At 40.3% G+C, this 25,629-nt stretch overlaps 2 protein-coding genes across 6 annotated transcripts in view; one reads left to right on the top strand and one right to left on the bottom strand.

The window, feature by feature from the left end:
• The window catches only part of LOC113669449 (protein mono-ADP-ribosyltransferase PARP14), a 29,360-nt gene extending 19,374 nt beyond the window's left edge, over positions 1 to 9,986 (top strand). For 4 of the 5 annotated variants that reach the window (XM_089206856.1, XM_089206859.1, XM_089206866.1 and 1 more), the window contains 7 exons: positions 1,165 to 1,899; positions 2,310 to 2,540; positions 2,875 to 4,598; positions 4,854 to 5,027; positions 5,730 to 7,098; positions 7,363 to 7,677; positions 8,198 to 9,986. In XM_089206856.1, coding sequence (XP_089062982.1) covers positions 1,165 to 1,899; positions 2,310 to 2,540; positions 2,875 to 4,598; positions 4,854 to 5,027; positions 5,730 to 7,098; positions 7,363 to 7,677; positions 8,198 to 8,475 — 4,826 coding nt within the window. In that variant the 3' untranslated portion in view covers positions 8,476 to 9,986. The remainder of the gene's footprint in view (positions 1 to 1,164; positions 1,900 to 2,309; positions 2,541 to 2,874; positions 4,599 to 4,853; positions 5,028 to 5,729; positions 7,099 to 7,362; positions 7,678 to 8,197) is intronic. The other variant, XM_089206886.1, reaches the window with a different exon arrangement.
• Positions 9,987 to 12,141: 2,155 nt separating this feature from the next.
• Positions 12,142 to 25,440, bottom strand: LOC113669386 (uncharacterized). Its single transcript, XM_027185401.2, has 12 exons — positions 25,248 to 25,440; positions 22,576 to 23,368; positions 21,392 to 22,111; positions 20,928 to 21,098; positions 20,301 to 20,534; positions 19,258 to 19,503; positions 18,842 to 19,081; positions 16,550 to 18,249; positions 15,886 to 16,119; positions 13,904 to 15,386; positions 13,105 to 13,437; positions 12,142 to 12,721 (listed from the first exon to the last, which is right to left on the bottom strand). Exons 2-12 carry the CDS (start codon positions 23,327 to 23,329, stop codon positions 12,429 to 12,431), a joined length of 6,408 nt encoding a protein of 2,135 aa, XP_027041202.2. The 5' UTR covers positions 23,330 to 23,368; positions 25,248 to 25,440; the 3' UTR covers positions 12,142 to 12,428.
• Between the last annotated feature and the right edge of the window lie 189 nt (positions 25,441 to 25,629).

The following is a 25,629-nucleotide window of genomic DNA, read 5'->3' as shown; positions in this document are numbered from 1 at the left end:
CAATTAAGGAATTACGTTTCTTGAGATCATAGAATCCTCAAAGTTACTGGTTGATAAATCATAATCCTTTGGGTCTGTGACGAAAAACATTTATTTCCTTTGCCCATCGGAGGGACATCCCCCATGTTATTTGCTCGACTTAAACCGGAAGTACTATAACACGAGTGTAATTGTTTTCATCCACTATCAATCAGCATTTTCAGACAGTCTGTAACACAAACAAATCGATGTCAACACCAGGAAATAAATGTTTCTGTCTGAGCTTGCTTTAATCAGCTGAAAACAGCAAAAATTATTTCCTGCGACAGAAAAATGTAAAATAATCAGGAAAAAATGATATTGAAGTAGACGCTTGGAGTTGCTGTTTTCATCATTCCGGCACATCAAGATACTTTCAATCTCGGAATGAAATGCCCACGAGTGGTTGTGCTCTTTACTTTAATCCAGGGTCAGATAAATTATTCTAAAAACATTGAGCATTTTGCTTTTGAGCTTCACCCTTGAAAGCAACACGACATTACGCTAAATTGTTTCCATCGTGCTTAATTCCATAATTGGTGGCAATAGCTTAGCTTTTAAGAGCTCCTCAACCTTCCCTGAGAGAATAAGGCTTTGTTCAGATCGCAACAATTTTCTAGAGCAAATTCCTAAAGTTAGAACAAGAAAAGCTGGATCACTGTTGACTTTACCCAGGCGACAGAATTCATCTCTTGTTAAACTGTAAAATCAAGGGAATTGTTAATTAGTTTTAGTCGTTTAGTATGTTCGATGCTCTAACTGTAGCATTATGCCCAAATTATACCAGCGTAATTTATCAAACCCTACTTCAATCGTTGGGTTTCCTCCTCAAAACCTCCTTTTGTCTCTATAACTTCAAGACTGTTACCTATTACATGTTCAGAGAGGCATTCCGATAGAAAGTCAGTGGAGGAACCTTACTGTAGGGAGATCGTGTACGGTGCCGGCGAAAACACCCACATGCTAGGGAGAAATTTCCAGTTGGGAGGGGGGAGAGGAGGGGGGGGGAAGAAAATCCTGTATCATCACCTTTACTGAATTTGGGGTGCTTGTAAATAACCTGTATTTCTCTTTTTGTGTTAGTTGACTTTGAGAGGTACAACATGTATCTCAATACTGACTGGTCCCTCACTTTTTCATTCACAGATGACGACGATAACGAAGAAGAAGAAGAAGAAGAAGAAGAAGAAGAAGAAAAGGAAGAAGAAGAAAAAGAAGAAGAAAAAGAAGAAGAAGAAGAAGATGAAGAAGAAGAAAACGAAGAAGAAGAAGAAGAAGAAGAAGAGGAAGGAAATGAAGATCTTGGTTCATTTAATCTCAGTGACTTTGTAGACAAAGACGATGACGGAGTTCGTGAAACAGGAGAACAGGAGAATACTGTCAAGGAGTTGGATTTTTCATTTGTTGTCAACAAGAACAAGAAAGAAGAGCAGGAAGAAGAAGAAGAAGACCCAGAAGAATTTGAACGGAAAGCGACACATCTACAAAAGGTATTCAATTCTTTGCCACTAGTTCTTATCAAAAGAATTCTCCGTCTAACTGAAGGAAATATCGAAACAGCCAGTCAGAAGCTACAGGAGTCTCAAGATAAGGAGAATGCTACGGACCGCAAAAGCAGACAGGGAGGCCGCGTTGGTAATAGAGATGCTGATAAAATTGGAATTAGACGAGCACACAGCACGTCCAGTGTGGTGGAAAAGGGGCCTACTGATCAGTCTCAATTTGAAAGAAATAAAATACTCATTCGAGGGCTGAGTGAGAAAACTTGCCCGGACGGACTGGTGAACTTTATCGAGGCAAGGAGTGGTGGGAAAGAGGTTAAGGACGTACAGATGCTGAAGAATGGAAAAGCCTTGGTCATCATGGCCGATGAAATCAAAGGTACGTACCTTTCAATTAAATCTAGAGAGTAAGCAGGAATTTCTTTATCGTACTTCGTTGATCTGTTCTCGAGTTATCAGGGATGAAAGTTCACGCCGGCTCAGTTTCAACTTCTTAGTTTTAAGCAATGAACTTACTTTCAAACTATATGAAATTAACTTTTCATCGATTAAAATTGTTGTATGCTTAATTAGCACCTGAAGAATTAAGACGCCTTATTTTAGGTGTCTCACCATTTTAAGACATTTCGACTTTCTTCTCCAAACTATCAAAATAATCCAGATCAAAGTAATCAATTTATTTGGTAACTGTACATGTAATTCATGGTGTGTTGTTCCTTTCTGGAAGACTTCAAAAGTGGAGATCACACAAGACAACCATTTGTTGAGGATGTGATCTGTTTTCTTTAGATTTCACGAAAATAAAGACTAAATGCGAGGTGAGAGGTCTGGATGGTGCAAAGGTTACCATCGAACAAGTCCAGGTTTGCAAAAGCATCCTTGTCACTGGCTTTGCAGACGTTACCCATGATTTCATTGAGTTGTACTTTGAGAGTCGTCGAAACGATGGGGGTCCTGTGAAGAAAGTTCACTATGTTCCTAAAAGTGGTCGAGCTGTGGTTGTGTTTCAAGACACAGAAGGTTTGCGATTCATTGAACTCTAAGATATAAGTATAGTGTAATTCCTTCAGAAACGAAAAATCGGCATCTGATCCTCATACATACGTAGCAAATATTGGTTTTCACGATCTGAGCCTTGAGCAGGACATTAGTCTTAGAGAAGGGCAAATTAGTGATCGTTGATTGATCGATTGTTTGATTGATTGATTGATTAATTGATTGACCTAATATGCCCCGACAACCCCATCGACCTAGGTCTGGGCGTCTCTCTTAAGTAAAACAGTCATGAAGTGTTGTGAAACGACAAATAACTTCCTTAAGGAAATTCCTGACACTTAGTTGCTTTCATCAACAGATATGGAAAGGGTGTTAACCAGACATGAAGAGAAACCTTATGAGATTAAACAAACCCAGCTGTCAATTAGAGCTTACCGAGAGTTTTTAGAAGACGAGGACATTGATGGAGCCGAGAATTCCGATGACTTTGGAGCTATTGCAACCGCGGCCAGTGAATCTCGGGTGATCCAGAAACCCTATGCCAAAGCAAAACAGCTGCACATGCTTGTAGATCCCGATATTATGGAATACGTCACATCCACACGATTCCAAGCTGAGCTAGACGATTCGCTAGCTGGAAAGAGGAGCGAAATCACCTGGAAACCCAACAACAAAATAGCTGTAATAGTGTACCGTGGGGAAGATGACAGTGATTCCTGGCAACCTGAGTGCATTGAACAAGTACAAAATTACCTCGGCAAGTTTGCGAAGTGCGATGTGCAAGTCAACAAGGATTTCTGGGAAGCCGTGGTAGCAAAAGTTCCCAGCATTCGCACCTGCTTGGGAGTCGATCCCCCGCTAGTCAAGACTATTCCTGATTCAAATGTTGCTAGGATCGTTTCATTAAGAACAGCTCTGAAAAGTAACGAGGAAAAGGTAAAGTCAAAGTTGGAAGAAATATACGAGGAGACCAGAAAAACTTACCTAGAGAAGAAAATTCCAAATGTTCCCGAGGAGCGCTTAATTTTGCTGAAGAAGATAAAATTTGCCGAGAAACTCCAAGAAAAGAATAAGGAGTTGAAGATCAAAATTAATAGTGAAGATGAAGAAATATATTTCGAAGGTCCCCAGCCACAGTTTATTGAGGCAACCATGACGTTCGAGAAACAAATGGCAGATGTGGTTGAGAAGAAACTGACTTTACCCAACAGCATCCTGGAGATTTTAGTCTCAGATGAAGGGCTTCAGACTGTCAAATGTGAGATGGAAAGAAACAACGTGGAAGCAGTGTTGGTTATTGAGAAAGACACCACCATAGTGGGATCATCAGCAGCGCACGCAGACAACGCAGTGAGGCTTGTGAACAAGTTGATGGTGGAAGAGAAAGTTCAAGTGGACGAGAAAAGCAAGCATTTTTTGAAGTCATCTGAATGGCTGAGGTTGTGTGACGAGATGAACCAAACGACTGTCCGTGTCCGAAGGGACAACTGGAAAGATACATACGTAGCTGGGTTTTGTGATGACGTGACCGAAGTGATGAAGAAGTTAAATAACTTTCTTGAGAACGATTGTATCAGAGAGGAACGATTTTTGTGCCCGTCTGATTTTATGCGAAGGTATCTTCTTGAGCTACGTCAAGGAGATCTACGCACCATAGAAAATCAACTAAAAGATTTTGTAGTGAGTATTAAAAAGGGAAAAGACGACGATGATTTCATCATTTCTGGAAACAGAGAGGGTTTGAAACGTGTAGGAAAAGAGCTCGACGCTCTGATAGATTCCACTGAGTTTAAAACCTTTGAAGTGAAACAGCCAGGCCTTCGAAAATACTTTGACAGTGGAAAAGGATATCAGCTGGTGAAATTGGTGGGAAAAGATCAAGATTGTGCCATAGAAGTAAAGAAAAATTTAGGTTCTGAAGGAAATGCATCCCACATATTCGACGCTTCTACTTCTCCAGGTCACAGTGACGACGATGATGAGGATGACCACCCTACCACTATTGGAACTGACTCGTCTACCTTGGTAATAGCTCAAAGGCACAGAGTGTCGTGGAGACCTGGAAACATAGGGGCAGAGAAGGTAGTATTGACACTGATTTATTCACATTAGGAGAATATCTCACGAAAATACCTTAGAGGATCTTGTTGACATATGAATCGATTTTAGTTCTTCACTTAGTTCTCATATGCTGTTAGACTGTGGTTCCATTGTTTAACGTCCCTCGTATTGAGAATGCCACGTTTGATAACGACAACAGTCCACCACATTGAAGAAGTTATCAAATCATTAACAAACTTAACTTAATTAAAATCATTTTTTGGTTGTGTATTTCAGGCTGAAGTACTTGTCAGTTCTCTAGGAGCATGCGATCAAGCAATCATTGATGCCGGTGGTCCTCAGGCCGCAACCCCCAACGTTGGTGACATCACTGTCTCAGGTGGTTTTTCGTCGGTCAGTCACGTGATCCACACTCGATGTTGTAATTGGAACAACGGTGGAGGGGAGCCGGTAAGAAACAGTGAAAATACATCAAAGAGTATTGTTTATATTTGATGAGAACCTACACGATATCAGATGCCCAACTGGCGGAGCCTACCTATTGTCTTGTAGCATTTATAGATAACGAAAGAATTATTGCATACAGTAGATTTTAAATCCCTATATGAAGATCCTAATTAAAAATTTTGAAGAATTAGCAAGAGCAAAGATCTTGATGGAAGAAACAAATTGAGCGGTGAAATTTTCACCACTAAAAGAGAATTTATTGGGCCAATTCTAAAGGTAATTTCCGTGAGGTTAGAATCCAAACAAGCTCGATCCTGATCCCAAAACGAAATACTTCCTGTGTGAACATCCTCCATGGCGCCCTCTTATTATCCTCTGGAAAATGGCAGTAAAATTCAAGGTTCACGTAATTTTGATCCCCGGAAAACAGATTCCAGGATTCACTTTAAGGAGCAACCAGTCAGTATTTTTCCTCCCATTATTAGTGCATTATCAATCCGAAAGGTGACGGGAAGAAGGAAAATAGGGGATATTGCACGACTTAACGCCAAATTTTGACTGGAAAACTAATAACAAATGTACAGAAGACAGTGTGGAGAATTGTCATTGAGATCACATAGGAATGAAGGGATTTACTATATTTCCTCTTGCCATCAGATTGTCCGTGTCACCAAAATTCAACAACTTCTATTTCATCTTTTGTAGACGCTCAGGGCCATCGTTCAAAAGTGTCTGCAAACAGGTGAAACGCTTAGAGCGAACTCCATTGCATTTCCTGTCATTGGAACTGGAAATCTACAATTCCCACGTGATACAGCCTCGAGAATCATGTTGGAAGAAACAGTCAATTTCTGCCGAGCCAACCCTGGTTCTAATTTACAGGACATTCGATTTGTCGTGTTTTATCAAGATCAAGCATTAACTGCCGCCTTCAAACAAGAGATGGAAAAACTGCAACCTAAGCAAATTGGCAACTCACATTTGACAGTCGAAGTGGTAAATGGTGATTTGACTCAAGAGAACAGCACCGATGCTATCGTGAATATTCTGAGTATGGACATGAACATGAATAACGCCGGAGACCTAAGCAAAGCCATAGCAAGACAGAGTGGTCCACTAGTGCAACAAGAATGCAACCAGTTGGGAAAGCAGCCTCCTGGTACAGCGGTAATGACCAGCGGAGGTAATTTACAAGTACCTCATATTATTCACATGATCCCAGGCTCCTCAGATAAGCAGCATCTCCAGCAATGTTTGGAAGAAGGTCTTCGCGCTGCAGACGCCAATAACTTTCAAGCGATCTCAATTCCGTGTGTTGGCACTGGAGGATACGGCTTGACTGGAGCGGACTCAGCCCAACTGACGTTCAAAGCACTAAACGCATTCAGTGCCCGCTGTAAAAATATTCAAAAAGTAAGAGTAGTTGTGCTCCAGGCCTCTATGATGCAGGATTTTCTACAAGAGCAGAAACAACCGGTGAAAGATATTGAAGAAGACAGTGACTCAGAGAATGCAGCACTAAGTCAAAGTGATGAATATTCTGTAACAATTTCTGTGATTGGTAAAGACAACGTGAGCGTGGAAAAAGCCGCGGAATCCTTGAAGAGAGGCTTTTCTGACGCTTGTACAATGGAAAAAGTCGAAAGTGACGTCGTCAGTCAGCTTTCCGATAAGCAGAAGGATATCCTGAGAAAAAAAGCTAAGGACTGTGACGTCAAACTTGAAATTGAGGATCATCGTATTGTCGTTCTTGGTGGACCAACCGAAGTAGCTGGAATAGTCGGGGACATCTGGAAACAGATCAACAAGAGGACGAAAAAAAAGCAGGAGGAAGAACAAGCGAAGTTGGTTTCAAAGAACGTAGAGTGGAGCTATGAAATACGAGGCACAGAAGTGGCGTTTGCTCCGAAAGCAAATACCAAGATTGAGTTGGCCCACAGCAAAGACGAGTCCTCAGTGCAAGTTTCTTTACGCGGAGACAAGTTTGTCATTGACTTGAAGGGAAACTCTGGACGCGGACAAACGTCTGGTGAACGAATAACACTGAAAAGAAAGGTGAAGGGTGCTGATGAAGGTTAGTTGCTAGGCATTTCTTTTAACGAGGATGTTTCGATAGGCTTAAAGAAAGGACTTAGAGCTATTTCATGTCTTGTCGTTTAAGGTAATAACATGTTGTGGAGATTGGTGATAAACAGAAAAGCTGTCTTAAAATGTCTCTCGTAAGCTTTCTTGTTGATCTTGTTTGAGTCTTACTAGAAAAATATGCTTGGATGTTGAAATTTAACCTCAGTAGATGGTTTTTTACTTTAGCATTCTAATCTTTTGATCCTTTCGGTAGGAATTCCTCTGCCAAAGCACTGGGAACCAATGCCCGGGCATGACTCTACTGTACATAAAGTACTACTGCTCCCAGGCTCCCCTGAGTATCAGGATGTCGAACATAAGTTTCAAGCCACAGCCGTTGCGTATAAAATTCAGAAGATTGAACGCGTACAAAATCCTCATCTGTATCGGTCTTACGTGGTAAGAAAACAGAAAATGGATAAAGATACGGGAGGAAATGGTGAAAGACAGCTGTTTCATGGGACGGATGCTAAAAACGTCAACGATATCAATGCACAAGGATTCAACAGAAGCTTCTGTGGGGCTCATGGTAAGGCACTGAAATTTTAAATAGAGGTAAACGTTTTATCGTCTCGTCACGGTAGTGGGACTAAGGAAACATTTCGAGTACTTATGAGGAATCGAACTTCAGAACTTCAGATTTCCTCGTTCCAACGCTCTACCATTAAGCTACAGACTCTATGATGAACAGGCTTTTCACGTGGTTAATATGTGACACGCCTTCCACATACTGCTAGGATAATTAATTTCGAAAGTTTCGTGTGTTAAAAAGGAGCATTGAAGCAATATTTTCGAGCGATCGCTCCTAACTTGTTGAGGCGTTTTTTCGGCTAAACTTATGGTGTTTTGGCCACAATTCTGTTCACATATTTGTCTGCCTGTCTTACTGAGCCACCCAGACGTTGCATGAGCTCTGGCCGAATCACTCTTTGGAGGTAGAAAATGGTAATAAAAGCTGTAATAATATAAGAAGAATACAGTTGCCTCTTTTATAACAAATAACTTCACTGAATATACTTTTTCTCCAGATTGAGCTTTTTTTTTTTCAGGCATGGCCTTTGGACGTGGTGTTTATTTCGCAAGAGACGCTCAATACTCTGTTCAATACGCTCTGGGTGGCGGCGATGGAGGGCGCCACATGTATCTTGCCAAGGTCCTCGTTGGGCAGTATTGTGTTGGAGATCCTACAATGTTTGTGCCTCCACCAAAAAACCCATCAAAACCTGAAATTCTTTACGATTCTGTGGTAAATAATCAATCAAGCCCCAGCATCTTTGTTGTTTTCTTTGATTATCAGTGTTACCCTGAATACCTTATAACCTTTTGAAGACCACATGGACCTTTTATTAAGGAAACGGCAGAGTTGAAATGCTTTATACTTTAACTAATTTTAATAGATATATAAATTGCACAAAATCGTTCTCCTTCACAGTCTAGGGAACATCATATAAATGTTGGTAATAGTTACTCGATAGCATTCTTTATTGTCATAACCCTTTAACTCCCGAGATCTCATTAGTAATTCTCCTTGCTGTCTGCTACATAAGTCTTATGATGTTCGTTCAGAGAATTTGGTACTGTATCAACTAGAAATCCCCTAATTGTTATTGTTCTTTACTCTCTTTTGCTTGTCTGCTTAATATCATATAGGTGTTGTGAGGAGAAATTCTGTCTTAGTCACTCATGGGAGTTGAAGAGTTAACTCCAAGTTTATTCTTCATCCTATAAATTGAATGATTATTTCCTTGGAGTGAGAGGGTCCTTGTTATGCAATACAAAGTAGAATTGAGCTGAACGCGTTTTATCACTACAGTGCGGTTAGCACTTGCCTACTGGCTACAGATGTCAGTTTTTCACGTTTTTCGGGCGAGCGTTGGGAAACGCGAGGCGTGCGCGAGGACCATGACACAGTCGCGTTCTTCGCCCCTCAAATTCACCTCACGCTTGCCCAGTTTTCTAGCTTGGAAAAGCAAAGAGTTCTGATGTTAAGTTTTCATCACGGTATTTTCTTTCTTATCGCCAGATTGACAAACAATATTGTTTTGCATAAATTTTCTACTCAAGAAAACTGCCGAAAGTAGCGAATTCCCAAAAAGCACGTGTACCTTTTTGCTGCGCTTAGTGACAAATGACAGTGAAGTCGCTTCGATGACATTTGATGTAAGGTGTCAAAGATTCATTACAGAGAAACTTATAGAAATATTTGTTGTTTAGTTAACAGCCAAAAGCCTGGTCAGAAAATATGGTGTAGTATTACCTGCGTTCGGGTTTCACGAACAGGTTTATTTACTGATTAACAAATAGAGAAGTGTTGACTTTGCTCTGTTCTGTTGTAAAGCATGCAGGAAGTGGCTAGAGCACGAAAGAAGTAGGGATAAACACGAGAAAATATTATAAATAGTTTGGCAGGTCAAATTTAACACTTTTGCCTGAAGTTCTTTAGTCTATAATATAGAATCTGAAAGTATAATGTTAAGCCAAAGTCGGCAGAATTGTGGCTCATAAAAACACGCAAGTTTTTTCACGTGACAAGTAGAAAACAAACTGTTCAAGGCGAGTGTTTATGAATGAACGACAGCCGAATTCACCGAAACATGAAGATCGCTCGGGATGACAGCGTCGTAAAACTCGGCTGCAGTGACTGATGTGGCCTTCCCTTGACGAAAACAAAGCTCGAGAGAAGTCCCGGAAAAGGTCGGACGTAGTACAATTTGGCAGATGGCGTGACAGCTTTAGCTCAGCTCTATGCTCTACACTCTCATAGAGCACGCTCTTTCAACCGATGACAGCACGCGTTATATCCGAACTTTATTATAAAATAAAACAGAGGAAGAAAAATTAACGTGTTGGTTTTTTTCAGCTTCAATTAGTGGCTCTGTGGCAATATGTCAAGTTTTTCGCGATGAACGAGTAAGAGAGTGGAAGCCCTACCAGCAGATAAGGACGCTAAGTCGAGGAATTCCTTTCAAAATTTTTTGTAATTCCGACTAGTGTAACCTTTGTTTTTGTAGGGAGAGGGTGCGACTTTAAATGTTGCGTGACAGGCAAGCGGCATCATCTGTCAAGAATATTTTCGCGCCAAAACTGAAAGGTTGACACTTCGTAATACTAGCTTGCAAAAAATGGGAATCCTTTGCTTTCTCATACACTCCTTTAATCTTATTCCTTCTCAGCTTTGAAGCTGTCCCTATCTGTTTCTCCCAGCCTCAAGAGAAATCAGCTTTTCACAGGAAAATACAGGCGAATAACATTAGGTCGTTCATCCACCATTTTCAAAACAAAGTTTGTTAGGAGAGCAGTCACGCATCACTTTTACACTGGCTTACATGACGGTCGTCACAACTTTCTTTTATAACGACTACAAGAACGATATTTTACTCTAGAAATGAGCGAGTTTCACAGAAAATATACACTTAGGGGGCTTGATTTGAGTTAAATCAATTACTATTGAAAGCTTCACGGAATAAACTTTATCAAAATGTCGATAACTTGTTTTAAGTTAAGACTGGCTTAAAGTTACATTTGAACTCTTACCTGCAGAGTAAACGGCAGTAGAATATTCCTCTCTTGGTTTTTCATCGTTTTTCATCATTTCAGAGATGTCTTAAAAGAGCGGCTGCGAAGAAGGCCTTTGTGACGAAACTTTGCATGAACTACAGTTAAATTAAAAAGGCCGCATTCGTATCTACAAACTTTCTTTCACGGAAAGCGTTTTAGTGAGCCTCAATTCTGTGTACTTCGTTAGCAAATACACAGAATCGAGCGAGTAAGTCGCTTGCCAAGCCGCAAAATGTTCAAGAAGACAATGCCATCCACATTGACAAAATTTACTGCTCCAAGGGGGTTGTGCAGCTCACACACAAGTAGCGATTGCCTTAAGTCAGGTCCATAGATAAGCGGCGAAAAGACTTGTTTCAAGTCCTCCTCCTGTGGAAACCGAAGAGCCACCCGCAAAGAAGCCCCGAGTGGCACATGATTTTGGGCCAGATCCGCAAATAAGGACAACTGAAAATATAACTCGCTGACCTTACAAAGATCGCTGTTAACCCTTTAACTCCTATGAGTGACCAAGACAGAATTTCTCCTCACAATATCAATACAATATCAACCAGATAAGTGATGAGAAAAAAAAAATATCAATCTCGCGATAATTAGCTGATCTGATATTAAATTCTCAGAACTAACATCACAAGAATTGTATGGTTGGCAGTGAGGAGAATGACAAATTTGATGTTAAAGGGTAAAAAGAGAAACTTCGAAAAGGTCTCGCAGAGGCGAGACTGAGATTGTCAGCAAAATTTGGCAAAGTATGAACGAAATATTCAAAGTTAGTAGAGCCGACTAGAGCGTCAAATCGCTTGGTAAGTCATTAAAAACCCTTTAGAAAAATCACTGGGTGGCCATAGGGATATTTATCTGTCTATGAAAATTTCATTTCAAAGCAACTCATTTTCTTCGTGGGATACTAAGAATTTAGGAATTTTACAATCTACAGGCCCATTTGTTTTTACCATCTAGGCTCTTTGTACTTTTTATCTTTATTTATTTCCACGCGGTTATCACAAATTTATTCTTGTTCTTTGACTGGTTGACAATCCCATTCCTACACTTCTGCTAATGCTTGTACCCTTGCAACAGCGTTTCCGACAAACTGGGAACCAATGCCTCACAATCAAGTCGAAATGACGTCACAGAACACATCAAATCTGTGCTAATCATATTTCAAATTCCGGGATGTGTCCCAAGTATTCCTTCGATCCATTAAAGGATGTTGAGCACCGAGCGCATTCAGAATCCGCATCTGTACTAAACGTGCCTGCTAAGAAATGAGAAAATGGATAAAGACTATGGGGAGGACAACGAGAAATATCTTTTTCACGGAAAAAATCATGCAAACGTGGCGATGATTAACACTCAGAGGTTCAATAGGATTCAGTGGGAGTTCACGGTAAGAACATTTAAGCGTAGCTTCCCAAATGCAACGCCAAGTCAGTTTTCCAGCTCCCAGGTGTTTTATTTTGTTTCATAAAAAGCTACAACACCATTCAAAGCTCCTCGAAAGAACACAATAACCTCAACCTTCCATAGCACTAGTACTTCTTGTGCGCGGATTCGTTGATATCCAGCTGAATATGACCGAAGCCTTTTATTACTTGACCGATTCGACTACTGTTGAATTGCAGTACACCACACTTTTCACTTAAAGTTTGGAAAAACGTTTTCCTACTTTTACATTCTGGAAACAAGTAGGAAACAATTTCCTTGATCAATACATTTCGACTACTTTTTGTTTTTCTCAAAGGTAATTAAGTATTTTGGGTAAACATGATAATCATTAAAAACCACGAAAATCGTCGGATCTTCCTCCTTATTCACCACCGAGTCGAACAGGATTTCCGGTGCACTGGGATCTTTGGGGGGAGGCTTTCTCAGTCTTTGCTTGCCAGCAGTGTACTTTCCGACCAATACTCTCGCTAAATACATGCAGCGTTCATCATTTGGGCCTGGTTGAGAATACGACAGAGAATAATAGGCATCTTTCGCAAAGTAGACACCGTCGCCATACGCTGCACCTGTGTGGGGGGAACAAAGTTGTCGTTTCTTCTTAGAAAGTAAAACAACTGCAGCTGAATAATTCTGAATGACAGTCGCTAATACTACTTTACGTGCAAGTCATATGGCCTGAAGGGAGCTGACGCGATAGCCGGGTTAGGCGAGGCAGTAGTGAGTTATTCATATGACTGGGAGGTACATGTTAGATTAGGGAAGGAAAATAAAGATTCCAAATACTGATTTATACTCCTTTTAAATGCGTACGTACTTCGAAAAAACTGGCCAGAGGTGCAAAAAAACTACAAAAAAAAAAAAAAAACACCTACAATAGGGTCCATGTATTACACTCTCCTCTCAAAGACCGGTTATAGCATTTCAAGTATTTGTAGACGTCTATACATACCATGAACGCCACACAAACTTCTATTAAATCCCTGAACGTCGATCTCCTTCACGCTTTCTGGCTTCGTTCCGTGAAAGAGTTCCAGCTCGTTGTCGATAGTTCCATTCTTTTCATCCATGCTTTGTTTTCGCAACATGTACGAATTAAACATAGACGGATTTTGAATTCTCTCGATCTTTGAAATGATTACTTTTCCACCCAGCGTCCGAAGAAATTTTTCTTCAACCGCTTTATATTCTTGAGAGTCCTCTGGAAGGCTGACCATGTAAAGGATCTCCTCTTTTCCTTGGTTGTCTCGAGGTTGGGGATCCCACTCATCGGGAAGAGGAAGCACTGTTAATGCAACAAAAAAAACCCTTAACCCTTTAACTCCCAAGAGTTACCAAGGCAGAAATTCTCCTTACGATATCAAAACAATATCAAGCATAGAAGTAATGAGAATAAAGTAAAATATCAATTGGGGGATTATTAGTTGATTGAATACCAAATTCTCCAAATTGACATGATAAGAATTGTATGGCAGACAGTAAGGAGAATTATTAACAAGATCATGGGAGTTAAAGGGTTAATAATATCAGTGATGCTTAACGTATGACAATTTGTGAAACTACAGAATTGGGTTGGATTTGCAGAAGTAAAACTCCTTAATCAGCCAAGTTTGTAAAATACAGTAGAAGTACATGGGTGAAACCCCTTAATCTAACTCTTTCTCGGTCTTTTCAAACCCGCCCTCTTGTGACAAACTTAACCTGCTCTAAAATACGAGACATTACATATGGACTCGTATCACAACCCCTACCATCTTTACGAAGTGCCGTTTTGATGGCGCCAGTTCTCAGGAACGTAACCTCTTTGTTCTCGAAGTTGATTTCAGCCTTCAGATCCTGATGAGTGAATAAAAGTGACGGTTTCTTCTCTTTATACGCTGACTCTATTTCATTATTGGCCATTTTGTCGAAAGCGGCAAATATTCCTCCTGGATTGACTAAGTACCATTGCACAGTCTTAGACATCTGTTCTGCACGCTCCTCTTTATGCTCTCTTTCCATCTGCTCTTGAATTACATCCGAAACCTCCGAGTTGACGTCCATTACATCTTTTGGAAGTCCTTCCAATGTTAACACGTTCGGTTCTGGTTGCTCCAGTCTTACATCTCGAGCACGAGACATCCGTTTCAGCTCCCGCATGCACCTTTTGGGAAAACGACTTATAATTTCGTGCCTGATGACACGAGGGTTGCCGCAGGCTTTTTCTACACCGTCTTTCAAGGCTGTCATAATTGCCTCAAATGACTCTGACCGAGCATGAATGACGATCTTCTGGGGCCGTCTTCTTGTTAATACATCGATGGACGCTTCTGAGCCCATTTCGTAGTAGCCTTGATCATCGTCTTCGTCGTCAGAGTGGGGCAAGTCAACATATTCTCGCTGTATTGCTTCCAACTCTGCCACGAATGCTGCAGTGACAGAATCGTCAAAAACTACGACTCTAATCTCCTGAATTGAACGTTCTAGTTTAGCCATAAATGCGCGGATTGCCCCAAAGACCAACTCTGCTGATTCATCCGCAGTTTGACCCAATCCTCCACTGCCAACCGCTGGAATGGACACTGATTTCAAGTCCATAGAATCCACTTCTTCCAGTGCCTTCTCCACGCACGTCTGAAGATTCTTCTTGGTGACAGGTCCCACAACCATATGTACGATGTGCTTTGCAGACAAGCGCCCAGCAGATGTAATCACAACGGATCCAGCTGGGTGCTGAGGAGCTTTTGACTTTAACTCATTTTCTACAGTGCTACCACATGCCTGTATGATGGCTCTACTCAGATTTCCAAATTTCATGTTCAGATCTTTAGTAACAATATTACATATGGCATCGGAACTTTCCTTGGTGATGTCTCCTTTCAAGACCTTTAACATCATATCTTCAACGCAGACTTCTTTAGAATAAAATTCATCTAGAACAGGCGTTGGCTTGTTTTTGCGAACTTCTGGTTTTCGAGTTTTGAGCCTGGGCCTCTGTTCTCCTTTGAACTCTCTAAATGTTTCCATGATCGTTTCAATGCCTTTCTCATCACCGCCAAACACAACAAACTTAACCTCCTCCAGGGGTGAATCTGGATTTGAGTGGCTGTAGTCAACTGCTGCCTGGATCATAATCTGGACAGCAGTGTCATAAGGGAAACCAAGGTTACCAGTCCCAACAAGCGGTAGGCTTATAGAACATGCACCAAGTTCTGATGCTTTGTCAAAGCATTTCCGAAACAGCTCTTGAAGAAGCTGTGAAAGAAATACCAAAAAGCATTAAAAAACAGCTTTTAAAAAAAACTGAGTGGCTATGTTGTTGATCCAAACAGTATGCAGAAAACCTTTTCCATGCCCTCGACAACAGACTGGTTCCCACAAAAACAAACTGGTTCTCTGTAGCTCAGCGGTAGAGCATCGGAGCATGAAAGCCGTGGCTCGAATCCTCAAGGGGATGGAGTATCTTCTTATATCTCCATCCCTTAATACCAGGTTGTGTAAACTCAAGGCTTTATACTGTTATCTGTTATGTTAAAGATTAATCAGTCTAGCTGTTTTAAACAGCTGCCAGAGTTGTATATTGTATATAATTATAAATAATATTCATCACTCAAATTTTGCTAAGGTATACAAATATTCTCGGAAACAGGAATCTGAAGACATTTCGCCTGGTTATTTCAAGTCTAGGAAAATAATATAAAAGTAATGCCACACAAAATAACATAAACGTAGCCCACCGTATTATAAGTCTAACCTGCTCCTCTTTGAGATTTCCTTTCCATGGGCAGCAAACACAGTGGATCACATGACGACAGTGTAAGTTTCCTGGACCGGTGTGAACGATGTCGCCTTCACCAAATTGTTTTCCTGAGGTCTTTTCTTTTAACTGCTCTTGTAACTCTGGTCCAGCAGCTTTACTCATAGCATTTGCAATGGCACCAATGGCAAGATTGAATTTTGACCCAACTGAGCAAACTAAAACATCGGCCTATAGTAAAGGTAAGTAAAATGATATGATGTATTGGCGTCAAGAAATTCACACAAGTTCAACCCAGAGATATCAAGTTACGCTCATCGGGCAGCAGACCCTTTAGACACATTAGGGTGATCTGGATGAGTAAGAGAATAATGAAAAGCAACAGAATAATTGAACTGGCATGAACAAAATTAAGGCTAAATTTTTGCCTTGTGTTTACGGAAAGGCAAGATGCTACCCTGGCATATCACTTTTTGACAATCTTAATTTTGTTCATGCCATCTGGATCTGGATCTGGATGAGTAAGAATAATGAAAAGCAACAGAATAATTGAACTGGCATGAAAAAAATTAAGGTTGTCAAAAAGTGATATGCCAGGGTAACATCTTGCCTTTCCGTAAACACAAGGCAAAAATTTGTAGAACTAGGACCTGAAACAAACCTGTTCTTCTGTTATGTTTCCTATTTTCCACGTGACCTTCTTCCCCTCTGTGGTAGAGAAGGTTTCTACACCATCGAACTCCTCTTCGTTTTCCTCGTCATCTCTCAATGGTTCATCATCGTCACTGTCGGCATCATCATCTTCTTGTGCCGCGGCTTCGTCCGTTATTCTGATAATACATTTGTTCTCCACTTCAACAGTTTCTATCAAACGCACTCCTTCTTCCTGAGTCAAGAAAGTTTGCATACCAGGTAGCGAAATTGGGAAACTCCTTTCTTTGATGTTTTCCAGCAAAATATATATTCTCTCCTCAGCTTCTTTCACGCCTTCTACATTGCCAGAATATTTTATTCTCTCTCCGCTTTCATCTACGACAATTTGGACACCAAAATGGCAAAGTTCATCCGAGATTCTTTTCAGCTCGTCTTTGTAATAATCATTGAAGAATTTCCGATGAATTTGCGTGGTAAGTCTTGTTTCACCTTCTGTTGCTTTCTTTTCATTAAGAAAGTCTCTCATTCTCTTTACGGCTTCTGTGACGTCTTTTTTGAAGCCAAAGACGGCTATGCAAGCCAATTCACGTTTGTGGCCGATCGTAAGACGCTTCACCAACTTCTTACACAACTCTTCCCACTTCGTTGAAGATATCAGGTCGTTATCCCTGGCGCTTAAGCGGACCTCACAGTTACTTATTAGCACCTCCTTCGCCTTGAATCTTCCTTGCTGGGTTTCGGGTAAAGTTCTCCCAAGAAGAATAACTTGTTCACTTCTGTCGTCAACGTTAAAAGCACATCCTTCTGGCAATTCTTCAGTCATCTTTCTACGTCCAACCTTCGTTTTAAGTATCTTTAGAATTTCCGGGGGGACAGCGATTGCGTTTTGGTCCATTTCGTCTTGACGCTTTCGGAGATAGGATACGACAGATGCCATGTATCCCTTAGGTGTTTTGATTTCAAGGTTTTTGTTACTCAGATTGATCTTAACTTGGATATTTTGGAGAAATTCTTTCTTCAAAACGTCCTCAATCCGAGCATTTTGGAAGAGAAGCAGCTTCTCGGTTGCTATATCAGTCAGCGTTCTCCTCTCCAGCTTTTTCTCGTCTTCTTGCTGTCGAATGACCATAAGTCGATCCTCAAGTTTTTCCCCAAAATCTGACATGTTTGATTTTTGACAAATTAACTTGACGGCATGCGAGTTTTTCAAGAGCTTAACATGCGCCGTGAACTTTGGCAGAAATCCTTCTAGCTGCGGTAACTGATCGGCCACTGCTTCCCAGATCTCTTCGTCCACGGAAAATTCCTTCGTGGTGCAACTAGAAATGAATGAATCGACTATTTCAGAACAGCGACTTTTCCAAGCTTTCTCTTCAAATTCCCTGTCAAGTTTCTTGCCAGTGCCGTCATATTTGATCAGCGCATATTCTTCTCCATTTTTCCACCCTAAACCAGCACGTTCATTTGAGTGAAGACGTTCCCTCAATCTGGACTCTTGGTTGGACTTCATCAAAAATTCCATGATGTCTTTGTCCACAGGTTTGTAGAAGTGAGGCTGTCTGTCTCCTTCCACTTCACCTGAGGTTGGACGTGTTGACTTTGAAGGTTCATCAACAGGTATCAGTGTTCCCATGAAAGGATAAAAAGCCTCTACATGCAGAGGTTTATCATCAAAAAAGTGATCGTCCTTGATAGATTGCAAAACACCTGTAGAAAAAAAGAAATCATCAGGGACCGGACGTTATTCAAAAGGGGGAGGGGGGAGTCAAGCATGGCGGGAGGGAGACAGACATAATCACACTGCAGTGAGGGGGAAGGGGAGAGATAAGCATAATCACACTGAAGGGTTCTCTGCCCAGCTCTAAAACTTGCAACCTCCGAATTAATTGATTTGCACGATAGCATACTTCCAAGCACCTAGCCCAATATTCTCAGGTGTTGAAGGTTTTTTATTTTTATTTGTGTGCATACAGTCGACTAGGCATGACGCTTCAAAAAACCATTATACTTCTACTAGAACTTTTTTTTTTCTTTTTTCTTTTATACTATTCTATTTTTCAATGGTTTTCCGTTCAACACCTGGCGGAGCCTAGGAAATGATAATTTTTAGCAATATTGAAAAACCTTCCTCCCCAATTTATGAATCTAATTTAGTCACCTACTTGTCCAACATAAATTCGTTGAAAATATATTACAAATTTTGAGCCGACTCTTACGACAAAATGGAGTGGAAAAGGTAGTGCATCAGATAAAACTTTCAAAACTACTTAAAGAAGGCCACATTTATAAAATGACTTACTCTTCTTGTGTTTGAAGTACACAATAACTCTCTTTTCCTTCACGTTTTCGTCCCATGGATCGCTGAATGAAACATCTTCTATTTCCCCCCATTCATGAAAAAAATTTAATACTTCATCCTTTGTAGTTTTTTCCGGAAATCCGCTTGCAAATATGCTCCTGCACTCAGGGGCTCTTTCAATTAACACCTGTACCCGTTCAAGGGGTCTTTCTTTCGCGGCCTTGAGAATGTCTGCAAAACCTGAAACCAATAAATGATTTATTTAGTAACAAATAATCCATTGAACTTGAACATCGATCATCTATTACTTGAAAGCTGATACAATCATATGCACCAACAATTCATCGATTGAAGTTGGACCCTGCAAACCACAAAATTCTGCTATATTCAAATATTCTGATACCTCTTGTGTTTACCTTTAATTTTGAAGGTGTCTAACGTCACAATAGCTTTTCCATTTGGTTTAAACCATTCGACATACTTCACATTATAACCGCTTATTCTTTCAATATAATTCTTCACAGCGTCTGGTGTTGTTTTGTAGTGTAAGCCCAATACGTACAATTTGTTCCACTCGTACTTGATGTTAGGCTGTTTGAATCCTTGGGAAGCTGCATCAAATTGCTGACGTGGCTCAGCTCCACTTTGGTGACCATGTCCCCCTGGAAGAAATGGAACAAAAAATTACCTCCACGACAATATATCAAGCTTCTATATTCTTGGTAAGTTAAAACAATCAAACTTGGAGTTTTCGATACTTTTTGTTTTGACTGTGCAATCAAACGGCTAATGAAGCAAACGGAGATAATATTACGTACTTATTGACTGAATGGGAGGACCAGAAGGGTCATATATAAAACAGTGAATCACGTCTACTGGTCCTTCTTGAAGTTAAAAAGAACATTTTGACATGCGGCTTAAAGGAGCAGCCAAATTTGTACTAAAGTTTTCTGCGGCGGATTTTACAAAGTAATAACCTGTTATCACAAGGAACATCTTCGCTCGATAGGTATTTCCACGCCAGAATGAAAATCTACAGAAGGTAACCGACCCTAATTCGGCGTCACATGTGTTTTAGTCGAAGCTTTCACCCTGATCCGAAAAATACACAATCCAAATTCCAATCCGACCTGAAAACAGTGGCGAAAGTACGATCTAATAGCAAAAAATACCATTGCTATATTTTAATATATCTATTTCCTTGTTTATATATTTATTTATTCATTCGCTGGTTACTCATTCCATTTTATGCCGCTTATGGAGGTATGTCCTGAAATGCATGCAGTAACGAAAATGTCGAAAATTCGCTAAGCTGATATCGCTTTAACAAATTTGACAAAAATTCGTAAAAATCGTCAATTCCATAAACATTCATTCGGTTTGACGAAATTTCGTCACATTTGCCATCTGATTTTCGTTACTGCGTGCATTTCTGGACATAAGAGGAGCACTTATATACCTCCTCTTTGTTGTGGTCCTCCTCGTGTTTTGTCAAAGCCTCGTCCTTGTCCTCGTCCTCGCCCTCTTCCTCGTCCTTGGTCTCCTCTCTTTCCACGACCATCGTCATGACGTCCTCTCACCGCTCCCTCATTCACTTTCTTTTGCGAATAACGTGTCCCCCCAGCAGAGGGTCTCACTCCAGGCGTCCCACGAGTTGTCTTCTCGCCTCGACCCCTACTCTGTTCTGTTTTTGCTGGAATGGAGATATAAATCGTTTCAGCCACATCTAATTTTAAGTTTAGGTGGCTTTCCAAGCGCCATCTCTAAACAAGTTCAAAGTAAAACAGCCTATTTCACAACAGCCCGCGTTTATTTGAACAAACACTTTTACAGGATGTATCCAGTTCTATAACAGCTTGTAAAAATCTGGTTCCTGTTGCATTTCATTTATTCAACATGACATGATACACATACAGGTATATAATCACATACTAAGTTAGAAACTTTTTACAAGGGCAGAAGAAAAGAGAGCCATGGCCTGGTTTTAAGATCTAATATGCTCAGCCAAATCTAACCACTCCAACTACAAAAATCGGTTGTAGATGTTAGCGTGTTCTTAACATTTTTAACAGTGGACCTTTCTTACCACCAGCCGCTTTATGTTTGAAATGCCGGCCATGAGGTGGAACTTGATGCCAGGTTTCTCGCTCAGGTATAACTCTGAACTGTTCATTTTGTTGACGATCCTTATCTGATGTACTTGTGCTTTCTTCCGTGGTTTCTTGGACTTTTTCATGAAGACGAGTGTCTTTGCTTTCTATATGATATCAGTGAAATGATCTATTCAGCCAATTGTCGAAGTAACTTAATTCAGTCATTGAATGATTAAGTTTTCCTAGATAAGCAGATTTTAAATCTGCACATTATTTGCTCAGATAACCTGAAAACCGTCTCAAAAGGGACATCAAATGCACATTGTTTTCACAATTTTTTTGGAGAAAGCGACCATCCACACAAACAAATTTTGAAACACTGTGACTCAGAGATTTTTTAATTTTGAAAAACATGATGAAAACTTAAAGCAGTAAGCTTCTCAGTCACTGCACGTACCTGATTGCTGTAAGAAATGCTCTCGACACCTTTTGTACTCATCATCCAGAATAGTTACCGTGAGCTTTACATCCAAGAGACCGAGGTCTTTTAAAAGTTCCTCTGTAACAAGGTATTTTTGTGCCATCTTGTTCAGTTGACCTGAGCAATAGTCGTTCCACAGTCCATCAAGTATTTCCAAGGAGGTGCATTCCACGATAATTATTAAACTTCCACGCTTTGTGTCCACGATCAATACTTGACGCACCTCTTTTAAATACTGTACAAATCCATTTAGTTCCTCTGGTGTAGACGGGTTAATTGTATTCAGGTACTTTATCGCAGCGAGATTTAAAACGTCTTGAGTGGTAGGAGAGGAGTTGCCGGCGGCAGAAGCTCTTGTTCCTTCTTCCTGCGAAGATGCTGCAATCTCAGAGGCTCCTGCTAGAGTAGTAGGGGAAGGGCTCCTAGCAACAGAGGCTCTTGTTCCTTCTTCCTGCGAAGTTGCGACTATCTCAGCGGCTCCTGCTTGAGTGATAGGGGAAGGGCTCCAGCTAACGGAGGCTCCTGCTCCTTCTTCCTCTGAAGTTGCTGCTATCTCTGAGGCTCCTGCCTGAGTGGTAGAAGAAGGGCTCCTAGTAACAGTGGCTCTTGTTCCTTCTTCCTGCGAAGTTGCTGCTCTCTCAGAGGTTCTCACTTGTGGGTCAGGTATGCTGCAGTCAATTCTCAAAGCAAGTCGAGCTGAGGATAAATATTGAATAACTTTTCTATAAGATGCCAAGTTAAAGTACGCCTAACTTTCGTCATGCAGAAAAATATGCCCTAGCATCTCAACTGTTTGCTGTTTACCTGAACCAACTGCAATTTACTCGCCAATCAGCAATTAAACCAAATGGTTAGACAACAGGGCTATAGCCTAAGATAAACACAACAACAACCTAATAGCTTCGTGATGTAATGAATGAGTCACTATAACTTCCGATGGGAAGTTAAATGGCCATTAAAACACTCTCACCCCACAAAGAGCTGTATTTCGATCGCCCATCTAGCCTTAGACTCTTTCTAAAAATAGGAAAACTGTCGGGAAAAACTTTTCAAAATATAAGAACTCCTTCTGTGTTTTCCGGTCGGTCCGGGATCGTTTCTTGAACATGGAGCGCAAATTGATTTCTTTCTCCTGCAATAATGCAAGAAATTCAACTAACCTCCTTGTTCTCGTGAGCTTTCAGTTAAGACGCTTAGTTTACGATCCATTCTCTGTTGCAGCTTTCCTAGTTGATCCATCTGGTCTTTCATTTCCTGAGTTGTAGTTTCTAGTTTCTCTATTGATTTCTTAACCTCCATATCGTTTCTATACCAAGTCAGCAATTCCTCCACATTCCTTCCATCCTCTTCCGTGAGGGGATCTGTAAAAAATTTATTTATCGCCTTCTGCCATTCCGTTTTCTTTTCAGGGCTGATGTGTCCCGCAATCCTGACAAGAGCCTCACTTATCTCATTCCATAAGGATGAAAACTCTGCATCTGACACCTCCATGTTCTGCGAAGCATGACCATAGATAGAGTTTCGGTAGTATTTAATTCTCGCTAAATCTGCTTCCAAACTGTGATCTTCACTTGCTGGAAGTTCATCCCAGCCTGTCCCAGGTGGGATAAGCGTGAAGAGTGTTCTGAGTAGTCTGAAGAGTAGAGTAACATCAAAGTCTTGAGACTTGCCATAAACTCTTGGGGAAGGGTACAGGCAGTCCCACAGTGGTTTGGAGAGCTTTGCTGCTTTAAGCTTATTTTTTGTCGTAGAATCTTGCAGCAACTTTGGAAGATCATTTGGAGAACAAAACATGTCAAAAATTTCCCTCAGCAGTGTAGTACCTCCAGTTATCAGCAGACGAGTCAAGCGTTGGAAATTTTCTTTGTCGGCATTCGAACGAAGCAAATCATCAGGGTCGCGAGCGGTGGCCATTTTATTTATACACAGGCAGCTGACTAAAATTACATGTCCCTGAAAGAAACAAACGGATCAGAAAACGGTTTTAATTGTGGTTCAAAGTACACCGAGGTCGCGCTCAGTCTTTCATACAAGACTTGTCAAAGTCAATTAACCTCTTGTGCTAGATACAGAAAATACTGATGACAGTTATGTGCATCAAGAAACTTGATACAAACATTGGGAAATAAGCCCCATATTTCCTTTGGCATACATATGGTATTTGACTACACGAAACAAATTTGTAGAGGCGAGCGACTGAAACGTAGAGTTAACTTATGATGAACTAACTAACGAGAGATGGTTGAAGATGTAAGAGACCGCGTGAAAGTATGAAAGTATGGAAACTGAATGAATGAATGAATGAGTGAATGAATGAATGAATGAAAGAAATAATAATTGATTGAATGAACAAACCAACGAATGAATAAATGAATGGATAGATGAAAGAAAAAAATTGACACCACTTGCTTGGAACTAAACTTAAATCTCTGAACTGAACCAGCAACAGCTAAAAAATTTACTCATCGATGTGAATTTGCCGTGAACTCTGCACGCCATTGAGCTCACTTTGATATGAATAAAAAGCAGTCCAGTTTAAGACCTCCAATGTCATGTGTTCTACTTGTTTACGCTGTGTATTTTTCTCTATTGATTTTTTCGAATCATTTTCTTCAAAAAAACAACTTTTGTGTCTACGTCATGGATCGTTGTTAATGTCTTGCGTGAAGCGTGACAGGATTTGCGCCCGAAGCTATGTGAATCGTCCAATGAGGCCAGGGTTGCTCTCGGCTCCGAAGAAAAATTTGCATATGTTACGCGGTTTAATGCAACATGTTTCGAACGACAACTAGAAACATTAGTGCGGACAGAACGCATCCTTTATATCAGTCACTGATTTTTGCTCCTTTTTCATTGAATCTTCTCTTAAACGCTGCCTCTGTAAATGTGTTCAGAAATGTAATTCAATTAAAATTCGCCGCAATCTTACGGAACACCAGAACTGTCTTACGGTACTTATTTCTCGTGATTATATATGGTATATTTTTCACTATACTCGGTGCCTCTATCTTTATATTCAATGCTATTTTCATGATAAGGATGCAAAGCTCATTGTATTCGGTTCAAACACCATTATATTCGGTTCTAACATCATTATATTCGGCGCTTTTTCCACTTTTCCACTATATACTATATTGCACTTTATCTTTATCCTACAAGAAGACCGCTTTGTGAATTCCAAATGACAAATAAAGTGATAATTCGGTTGGCGATAACACGAAGACTATACGAAGGCATAAATACTACATCAAGAAAATTTACAATCAAAGTAAAGTGTACGATTGTCAACGAACGAATTACAGCTGCGCTAGCTAGCTTAAGAACAGCCTTGGCTACAACGTGTATAATATACTGTCATGATTTACTTTTGAAAACATGTTTTAGTGGGTACTACAAACATTTCTCACACATAGAAATTTCCAATTGATAAGAACCGATTGAGATATTTCATTCAAGTCGATCTTTTTATTTTCGATTTTAAGTTCCTTATAGCCTGATCATGAAAAATAAACTTCCTTGAAGTATAATTTAGCTCAGGGTTAGTTATAAACTTCAGATCTACTTCGAAACAAGATGCAACAAACTTGACTCACGAGGAGGATGTTTTTAAAAGAGTACAAAGCCTCGAACTCCAATATATATCGAAAAAGTTCTCCTAAATAAGACCATAATCAGATTTTATAAATAACTGAATTTTCGAAGGAAAAATAAAATCCGTGTTGCGTGATTTAGAAACGATAATTATTAGGAAACTATTGGAAAATTTAACTGAAATAACACTGTGTATCTATTGAATTATCGAGACTAACAACGGCGACTTTGATATGCTTACCTCGATGTGGTGCCAATTTTTCCTACATGTTACGGTTTTTAAATTCAAAACAACCAAAAATGCGGAATATCGTTTAGTCTAGAACACCAAGCGATCCAAAGGAAGCAATTTTCAAGTGTTCACCGTGTGTCAAAAGCATGGCTTCGTCCGTCTCGAGACTTCCGCCTTTCTTCTTAGAATCAGGGATCAAAGCGAGGCTTCCTTTCACTATGTCACGTAATGTCTTAAAGCATACTGAGCGTGACAGGAATCGTTATCTAAGTCACAACTATCTTAGTGTGAGGCATATGGTAAATAGATTGCCCTGAATTTAAGTTTTTGTAAAGAGCATAAAATTAAAACCGTCATCAACTGAAGGTGGCCGTAGCTGTGATCTAAATTT

Source organism: Pocillopora damicornis, chromosome 1 (assembly GCF_964200805.1).
Source record: "Pocillopora damicornis chromosome 1, jaPocDami1.2, whole genome shotgun sequence".
Lineage (NCBI taxonomy): Eukaryota > Metazoa > Cnidaria > Anthozoa > Scleractinia > Pocilloporidae > Pocillopora > Pocillopora damicornis.
This window is presented reverse-complemented; position numbering and strand designations above follow the sequence as displayed.